Below are 10265 nucleotides of genomic sequence, written 5' to 3' on the forward strand. Positions count from 1 at the left end.
TAAACCTGTGTCCTTTCGTAGCGACCATTTCAGCCCTGGGAAATAGCCTCTGAGAATCCACCCTATCTATTCCTCTCAACATTTTATAAACCTCTATCAGGTCACCTCTCAACCTTCGTCTCTCCAGGGACAAGAGACCTAGCTCCCTCAACCTATCTTCATAAGGCATGCCTCCCAATCCAGGCAACGTCCTTGTAAATCTCCTCTGCAGCCTCTCAATAGCTTCCACATCCTTCCTGTAGTGAGGCGACCAGAATTGCACACAGTACTCCAAGTGGGGTCTGACAAGGGTCTTATAAAGTTGCAGCATTACCTCCCGACTCCTAAACTCAATCCCTCGATTAATGAAGGCCAGTACACCTTACGCCTTCTTGACCACATCCTCCACCTGCGAGGCCAATTTGAGCGTCCTATGGACCTGGACCCCAAGATCCTTCTGCTCCTCAACACAGTTACGACTCCTACCCTTGATATTGTATTCCTTCATCCCATCGGTCCTGCCAAAATGGACCACTACACATTTATCCGCGTTGAAGTCCATCTGCCACTTCTCCGCCCAGTCTTACATCCTATCTATGTCACACTGCAACTTCTGACATCCCTCCAGACTACCCACAACACCACCAACCTTTGTATCATCGGCGAACTTACTAACCCATCCCTCCACTTCCTCATCCAGGTCATTTATGAAAATGACAAACAGCAAGGGTCCTAGAACCCTGGGGCACTCCACTAGTGACCGACCTCCATGCAGAAAAAGACCCATCCACAACCACTCTCTGCCTTCTGCAGGCAAGCCAGTTCTGGATCCACAAGGCCAAAGCCCCTTGGATACCATGCCCTCTCACCTTCTCAAGAAGTCTTGCACGGGGGACCTTATCAAACGCCGTGCTGAAGTCCATGTAAACCACATCCACCGTTCTTCCTTCATCAATGTGTTCAGTCACATTTACAAAGAACTCAACTAGGCTCGTAAGGCACGACCTGCCCTTGACAAAGCCTTGTTGACTATTTCTGATCATTCTAAATGCTCATAAATCTTGTCCCTCAGAATCCTCTCCATCAACTTACCAACCTCTAAGGTCAGACTCACCAGTTGGTAATTTCCCAGGCTATCCCTGTTCCCTTTCTTGAAAAGAGGAACCTCATCCGCAATCCTCCAATCCTCCGGAACCTCTCCCGTCTCCTTCGACAATGCAAAGATCATCGCCAGGGTAGACTATCAAGTTTCCGAACAAGGTGACTGCTGATGGCGAATCCAATTCCAGCAACACGACGCTCATCGCTACTGCAACTGCTCCAGAAACAAGTGTATCCACCTCCAGTTTCAATCAACTGACCTACGTTGGCAAGATGTGTTTCACTCAGGGCTGCAATGTCAATGTTGTATCTTGCAAGTTCTCTGGCAAATAAGGTTGTTCTTCTCTCCGGTCTGACTTCTGTAGGGTTGTCCAAAAGCGTGCGCATGTTCCAAGTGCCAATGGTAAGTGGTGTCACTTCGTGTTTTATTTTGTATGTTCGACCGCAAGATGGGATCCCTGCCAGCCGTGGTAAACTGGCCAGGGTGTAGTGAAGCAGGCAATGTCCAGGGCACCTTTTCTAGCCCCTTCCTCATTCTACAGAGGTGAGCAGTGCGTTCCTGAAGAGGACTGCTCAGTCGCCCAGGTAGATGCCGGGTTCCACTGCTGCTTCGGTCAGCGGAAAACAACCCTTAGACCTGAGCTGCCTGCGTGCAGGTCCGTGACTACAGCTCCCAGTGTATCCACACCTGCTGCTTCACCGCTCACCTATCGCCACAGGACTTCAAGGATTGAAGGACATTGGTGATGATGATGATGGTGTCGAAACTAGCGCTTGATTTGGATTAAAGTGAGGGAGAGTTGCGTAGCATCAGCCTCACTCTCTCTTCCCAATTCCCATCTAGATCCTGTGGCAAGACAAGAGTCATGACGGCTGGAGGTGGGATTAGGTGTAGTGGATGACCAGGACGTCTTCTGTGTCTTGTCCTGCTCTTTGCTTTCCACGATGCTTGCAGAGACCCCCTTTTTGACCGTTGGACCTTCCATTGGTCTTGTCCACTCAATCCACCAGACTCTGTCTTCACATGCTGGGACAGACATCTCCCTTTTTCACTGAGGGTTGAGACCCGTCGGCTACCCTCACCTGGTTTAGCCGGCTTGTCGAGGCCATTGTCCGGGGTGTGGCCGCTGTCACATGCGAACAGCCACAGGGAGCCACAGATGAGAGCTGAGTGCCAGGTGGGGACAAAGGATGGACAAACCACCCTGAGAGGACGCAACATATTCCCCCACCAAAGGTATTACCCCTCCCTGACACCCCATACATGCCCCCACATATATGTGATATATATAAATGATTTGGAAGAAGATGTAACTGGTGTGATCAGTAAGTTTGTGGACGACACGTAGATTGCTGGAGTTGCGGATAGTGATGAACATTGTCAGAGAATACAGCAAGATGTAAATAGGCTGGAAAATTGGGTGGAGAAATAGCAGATGGAATTTAATCCAGATAAATGCGAAGTGATGCATTTCGGTAGATCTGATGTATGGAGGAGCTATACAATAAATGGCAGAACCATCGGGAGTACAGACACACAGAGGGTCCTGGGTTTGCAAGTCCACAGATCCTTAAAGGTGGCAGCACAGGTGGAGAAGGTGGTGAAGAAGGCATATGGCATGCTTGCCTTTATTGGACAGGGCATAGAGTATAAAAGTTGGCATATGATGTTGCAGCTGTATAGAGCATTGGTTAGGTCACATTTGGAATACTGCATCCAGTTCTGGTCCCCACACTACCAAAAGGACGTGCAGCTTTGGACAGAGTACAGAAAAGGTTTACCAGGATGTTGCCTGGTATGGAGGGTCTTAGCTATGAAGAGAGATTGGGTAAACTCGGGTTGTTCTCCCTGGAAGGATGGAGGATGAGGGGCGACCTAATAGAGGTGTATAAAATTATGAAGGACTAGATAGGGTGAACAGTGGGAAGCTTTTTCCCAGGTCGGAGGTGACGAACACAAGGGGTCACAAGTTCAAGGTGAGGGGGTCAAGGTTCAACACAGATGTCAGGGGAACATATTTTACACAGAGGGCAGTGGGGGCCTGGAATGCACTGCCAAGCAAGGTGGTTAAGGCGGACTCGCTGGGATCGTTTAAGACTTATCTAGGTAGCCACATGAACTGACTGGGAATAGAGGGATACATACAAATGGTCTAGTTGGGTGCAAGAGCGGCGCAGGCTTGGAGGGCCGAAGGGCCTGTTTCCAGTGCTGTATTGTTTATTGTTCTTTGTTCTATATTAAGTTACTTACACTACAAACTAACCTGTCTCGCAGCATGTCACTTGACGAAGGCCCAAATTTGCACGGCTCAACAAATTTGCTAAGTCTTGTCATATATGTCGCAATCGACTCCCCTGGTCCCTTATAGCACAGTTAAACTTAAAATATTGCAAGATGATCAACAGTCTAGGGATGTAATGATCCTTAACTAAAGTTATGAAGTGGTCAAAAGTCTTAGTTTCCAGAGTTTCTGGAGATGTTAAATTTCTAATGAGGTCATAAGTTTGAGTTCCACAAACCATAAGCAGAATGACCTTTTTCTCATCTTCTCCTGAAATTTCATTAGCAGCGAATAAATAGCAGAGCCTTTCAATATATTGAGCCCAGTGTTCAGTCTCTAGAACAAAAGGATTGATTTTCCCCAAACTTTTTAACTTACTGTTGCTGCAGAGAATTTTTTGTATAATATGTTGACTTTCATAGAATCATAGAATCCTACAGTGCAGAAGGAGGCTGTTTGGCCCACTGGGTCAGCAACGACCACAATCCCACCCAGGCCCTATCTCCATAACCCCACGCATTTAACCAAGCTAGTCCCCCTGTCACTAAGAGGCAATTTAGAATCATAGAAATCCTACAGCACAGAAAGAGGCCATTCAGCCCATCGAGTCTGCACCTTGATTCTTGATTCTTGTGCCCTTGATTCCAGATGGTGACTGTCATTCCGATTTACCTTGTTGCCAAAATGTAATAATTACAAGTCCCTACAATTACTTAGCAAGAGAAAGCAATTTATTTATTCAGAAAGAACTATTTACAAAGAAGGACATTGAAGATATCCATACTCTTCAACTCCCAAGGATCAACTGCCTAGCTCAACCACCAATCTTGAACCGCTGCCCTTCAACCGCCGCAACACAAGCTTGGACTCGTGCCTCATTTCTGCAGAATAAGAGTTTGGACTCATGTTCAACTGCCACTCTGTGCAACTAAACTTGTGCTATACCAATACCATAGTGGCACAGTGGTTATCATTGCTGCCTTACAGCACCAGAGATCCAGCTTGGGTTACTGTCTGCGCGAAGTCTATACGTTGTCCCAGTGTCAGTATGGGTTTCCTCTGGGTGCTCCCATTTCCTCCCAGTCTGGAAGATGTGCTGGTTAGATGTATTGTCCATGCTAAAGTCTCCTTCAGTGTATCCAAATAGGCACAGGAATGTGGCAACTAGGGCATTTTCACAGTAACTTAATTGCAGTGTTAATGTAAGCTTACTTGTAACATTAGTAAATAAACTTCAAAAAACTATCGCTGCTGCTGTGTAAAAAAATTATAATCACACTGAACTTCCTGACAAAATTGAAATTAAAATCATAATTGATTCTAAAAGGGAGAACCAAATAGAAAAGTTAGTCCTTATTCTCGAAATGTTCATAACGAATTTGGGGCAGGCTTGCAACCACAGCATGTCATAACTAGTTACTCGTGTTTCATTTGCTGTGAGTGGTTTTTATCAGGTGCCATATCTATTCGATAGCCGAATGTTATACCCACCACCCTACCAGCATCCCAGTAACTGCAGTTCTTAGAACTGAATTCCAGTTTCCAGATCCCCTGGAAATCAATGCATGCCAACGTTATACGTCTTACTTGAATGCACAACTCTGTCGGTATAAAAGCAGCAGCACACAACCCAATTACTCTGGAACCCACCTGGTTTGATAATCTACCCCGAAGGCCGATATGTCCAAATCTGACTTCCATTCAAGAGGTTCTCGAAACATTAAAGCTGCTTCCTGTGGCTGCTTGGAATTAACATACTCCACAAATTTAATAATGCTGTTTAGTAGGGAGACGTTGAGAGGGGTAAATTCTAACTTGCCGACCCCGATACCAGCCGCCGTCCATTGAGCTGCTCGAGTCAACGCTATACCCATGTCGAACAGTGGCTGCAAACCAAACGAAAAAGACATGGGCGAAGTTAATAGGGGACCAAAAAATTTGTTTTCTCAACCTGTTCCTACTTGCATAGGATAAACAAAAATAAATGATCCCAAAACATCCAAGGGACGGGTGAAGTGAATGAGATAGCTTGACGCACTTTGGGCTGTCCTCTTCCATATCTAATTTTAGGGTCCACCAGCAAAAAAGCACCCTGTTACCATTCGCGATGCAATACTTACTTTTTATTGTTCTACCAATATCGATACATGTTTTCGAAAAAACAATGAATGGTTCGAAGTTAAAATCTACTGCGTTGAGGATCAAATCAGGATGGTGTCCATTCTCACCAAACCCCTTCTTCTAACCACTAAGTTTACACATGCTAACCGGTCCTTCCAAGCTGTCTGCATGCTGCCGATCTGATTGACTGTTCGTGGTGATCATGCTGGGCCCGGCGCCGGATGAAGGAAAACCCCCGACATCCCAGCCCTCTGTGCTCCCTTCCCCTCCCCTCGGTCCCAACCCGAGGCACTCTCACAACCCCAGCCGGCGCGGACAAGCGAACCAAAGCCGAAGCGTCAGGCAGATAACCAGCCTCACTTTATTTAAGGTAGAAACATCCAAATAAAAACACGTCCGAGCTGTGCTCAACCGAGCCAGCCTCCCGTCTCCCCGTCCGGCCGCAGCGGTGTGAGCGGTTGCTATGGAGACCAGCGGGCGCCGCCGTTGCTAGGCTACCACTCCAAACAACCGACGGGCCTCCTGCGGTCGAGGCGCGAGGGGGCGGTCGCGAGATCGGGGGGAAATAACGGCCGCGGCTGTAACCAGTGTGAGCAGGTCCAGTCTGGGTATCCGTCGCAGAAGATGTACATGTGTGAACCTCATTCAATAATCCAATAGCGAAGGCAAAAACAAAGTAATAATGTTTTTTTAACCCCCTGGCCAGGGTGAAAGCCTTGATTTTTGAGACGGGTTGTGATGTTTAAAAAATGACTTGGACAATGATAGAATTAATTGGAAGAATAATGCATGTACTGTTAAGATAGGGTAGAATTTATAATTAGTTGGAACAACAATGAAGCTACTGTTAATGGATTTCTTGAGCGAATGGAGAGTTGTGACTCTTTGTGAGATCGGGGATCAAAATTTAATTATGGGTGGTAGAAAATGTTGAATCTTCTGAGGCTTTAAGGTCCAATTATTATAGTGTCATCTCACGGACATGGCGAGGTTTGGAGGCAGCAATAGAAAGCCAAACAAGATTGCCAAATTTTGAGAGAACCAACTTTACTCACTTGGTGAGTATTTTCAGAGTAGGCCTGGCAGGTTTGAATGCAACCAGAGAATTTATTTAGAGAGTTGGTTCCAAATGGGGTCAATTAGCTCAGTTGACTGGACAGCTGGTTCATGATGTGGACTGTACTGGCTGAGGTTATTCCTGATGGCTCTGCATTCTCAATCTTGACCCCCACATCTGAGCTGTGGTGACTCTCAGGTTGAATCACCCACTAGTTCTCCCTCAAAACAAGAGAGAGAGCAGCCTATGGTCCTTTGGGATGTTCTTTCAGTTCTGAATGTAATGGATTAATACGTAATGATGCACAGCATAGGTATCAATCTGAAAGGCTTACCTGTTTAAAGATGATGATCAAGCAATTTAAAGTAGAAAAATACATTGAAGGTCATGAAGATAAGCACAGAACTAAGATACATTAAATACCAGAAGAGAGCCAGATTCCTGTGATGATTCCCATGCAGGGCAGGACCAGAAAATCTACCCCCTAGTAAATCTGATCAATAAGGGAGAAAACTCCAATGGCTGGCACAAATGAAAGTGGTTGTCAGCGTTGAAGGCTCATCATCTCAGCCTCAAGCTGTCTTTCCTAGAGTTTCACATGGCACCATCCTGGACCCAATTATTTTCAATTGCTTCGCTGATGACTTCCCCATGGCAGTGAAGTCAGAACTGGAGTTGTTTCCTGACTTTGTGTCCAACTTCATTCACAATATGGGGAGAGGGCGGGAAAGTGGAACTGAGCCACGACAGATCAGCCATGATCTTATTGAATGGCGGGGCAGGCTCGAAGGGCTAGATGGCCTACTCCTGCTCCTATTTCTTATGTTCTTATAATGAAGCTCACATGCAGCATGACTAACTACATAGTGATCTACACTGATGAGAAACTTTACTTAAAATGGAATAGTTCTAGATCTGTCTTTTACCCTGAGTAGTCATTGGCTCAACAACTATATAAGCAGAGCCATTGCTGCACATTGCATCTGGTTCAGTCAGGAAATAGTGTATGATACTGGGGAGGAGGGGGTGGGTGATAAGAACAAAGAAAATTACAGCACAGGAACAGGCCCTTCGGCCCTCCAAACCTGCACCAACTATGCTGCCCGACTTAACTAAAGCCCTACCCTTTCGGGGACTATATCCCTCTATCCCCATCCTATTCATGTACTTGTCAAGACGCCACCTAAAAGTCACAACTGTATCCACTTCCACTACCTCCCCCGGCAACAAGTTCCAAGCACCCACTACTCCCTGTGTAAAAAATCTGCTTCATTCATCTCCTTTAAACTTTGCCCCTCACACCTTAAACCTATGCCCCCTAGCAATTGACTCTTCCACCCTGGGAAAAAGCTTCTGACTATCCACTCTGTCCAAACCTCTCATAATCTTGTCGACTTCTATCAGGTCTCCCCTCAACCTCCATCACTCCAGTGAGAACAAACCAAGCTTCTCCAACCTCTCCTCATAGCAAATGGTCTCCATACCAAGCAACATCCTGGTAAATCTTTTCTGTACCCTCTCCAAAGCGTCCACATCCTTCTGATAATATGGCAATCAGAATTGAAGACTATATTCCAAGTGCGGCCTAATTAAGGTTCTATAAAGCTGCAACAAGACTTTCCAATTTTTACACTCAGTGCCCCGGCAGATGAAGACAAACATGCCATATGCCTTCTTGACTACCTTCTCCACCTGCATTGCCACTTTCAGTGACCTGTGTACCTGTACACCCAGATCCCTTTGCCTATCAGTACTCATAAGGGTTCTGCCATTTACTTTATGTTTCAGTAAATGAAGCCAGGAATTAACTAAAATTGTGGGATAGAGTTTAAGAAAATGACAAAGCATTTTGCATTTTCTTGTGGCATAAAAAAGTAGTAAGAAGTCTCACAACACCAGGTTAAAGTCCAACAGGTTTATTTGGTAGCAAAAGCCACTAGCTTTCAGAGCGCTGGCTGATCCTTCGTCACTCACCTGACAAAGGGGCAGCCAGTGCTCTGAAATCTAGTGGCTTTTGTTACCAAATAAACCTGTTGGACTTTAACCTGGTGTTGTGAAACTTCTTACTGTGTTTACCAAGTCCAACGCCGGCAGATTCACAGCATAAAAAATGCTCAGCTACTATTAAATGGGCAAATCTTCTTTCCCCACCTTAATCTTATAGGTTTGCTTAAGTAGTAAAACTCTTGAACTGTCAAATATATTGGAAATATCTTTAGAAAACTGTAATTTTCATCTTGGCTCCAATATTATATTTCCACATTCTTTTCAGTTATGCCACATAATTGTTTACAATGTGCACTGTTACCCCACCATGCGCACAAAACTTTTAACACCTCAACTATTCTTCCAGCTAACACTCCCCGGTTCCTCAGAAATAAGGTCAAAATGACTGAAGAGTGGAACTGCACAACTGGAAAGCATTTAATTACTTGTGAAATACGTGTCATACTTTATTAGTTTTCTTTGAACAAAAAACTAAATGAAATACTGTATGGTGATCCATAATTATTACCATCAGCACTTACTTTATGACATGGCAAGCCTCTACATTGCCCATTTGGAGGTAGCAATTATATTTCTGTATTTGAAACAGCTCGTAACTGTAATGGCTCCACCTTCACTTTTCATTTAACAACATTTTTGGCTTCTCAATATAATTGGATCTCAAATGGAGTTCCTATCTCCAAGTCCATTTCCATTGCCAAAACTGCCTTCAATTAACTTGGTTTTCCCCTTCATGTGAAACATTGAAATCTATCCAAGGCTTGAATCATGCCTCCAAATGTGGGAAGATATTTTAACTTTTTTTTTACAGGATATAGTGCCAGTCACCACCTATCTCACCTTTACCTGCAACATACTTTTCTGTCACACTCCACATGTCCATTTTATCAATGGGTGGTACTATGATCTCTCTTGCCATCCTACATTTTTTTTCCTACATCAATAGTCTATTAATATTAGGCCCCATTAAATTGTCTTATTCTAACAGCTTTTCAAGACAATAACAGTATCAAATACATTACGTACTTTCTTCCTGTAATCTTCATGGCTTTAAAAATTTCTTGCTGCCACTTCCATGTATGTGAAAGAAATACTGTATAGGAAAAGATAATTTAGCCCACCATCCTGATGTGACGCAGAAGGGCACACAATGACCTATCTCCTAACCATATTATCTTCTGGGAAGGGCAAAGAAAAAGACAAAACATTTGCAACCAATCAGAAAATTGCTTTGCAACTTAATCAAGCAATTAAGAAAAGTTTCAACAGCATTCATGATTTTGATTTCAGCATTATTCCTCAAGGTTGTAAAGTGGCAGCATAACCTATTTTCATTTGTCTTCTTGGCTTACAATTTTTTGTCCTGTAACCTACATGCTTTTTGGTTGTCCCCTGTAGCAGCTTATAACTCCTCAAAACTATAGCTAATGCGAAAATTACCCTTTTCTAATGCAGGTTTCCTTCTAAAGTACTGTGATGCCTTAACAATAAGTTAATAAGTGGCCTGCTCCCTCAGACAATGAGTATCTGTGGAAAGCAATATTCCTGGTATGTAATGTAAATATTTGGCTACATATTTTATGTTAATGCCTTCTATTGCAAACACCCTATTAATCATACATAATATGTGGAAATCAAGGGCAGAGATAGAGGTATCACTCACAGATCAGAAAGCTCAACTCTGAGGTAATCCAGCACTTACCTGGATGGCAGTCATC

The 10265-nt window shown here is 44.4% G+C and overlaps 1 protein-coding gene across 2 annotated transcripts in view; it reads right to left on the minus strand.

Moving 5' to 3' along the window:
* odad2 (outer dynein arm docking complex subunit 2) overlaps positions 1-5928 on the minus strand; it is a 271432-nt gene extending 265504 nt beyond the window's left edge. For both annotated transcript variants that reach the window (XM_080217382.1, XM_080217373.1), the window contains exons 1-2: positions 5844-5928; positions 5013-5248 (exon numbers count right to left, since the gene is read on the minus strand). In XM_080217382.1, the coding sequence (XP_080073508.1) occupies positions 5013-5236 (224 nt within the window). In that variant the 5' untranslated portion in view covers positions 5237-5248; positions 5844-5928. The remainder of the gene's footprint in view (positions 1-5012; positions 5249-5843) is intronic.
* Between the last annotated feature and the right edge of the window lie 4337 nt (positions 5929-10265).

The sequence above is a fragment of the Carcharhinus amblyrhynchos genome, chromosome 2, assembly GCF_965287045.1.
Source record: "Carcharhinus amblyrhynchos chromosome 2, sCarAmb.v2.hapA, whole genome shotgun sequence".
NCBI classification, from domain to species: domain Eukaryota; kingdom Metazoa; phylum Chordata; class Chondrichthyes; order Carcharhiniformes; family Carcharhinidae; genus Carcharhinus; species Carcharhinus amblyrhynchos.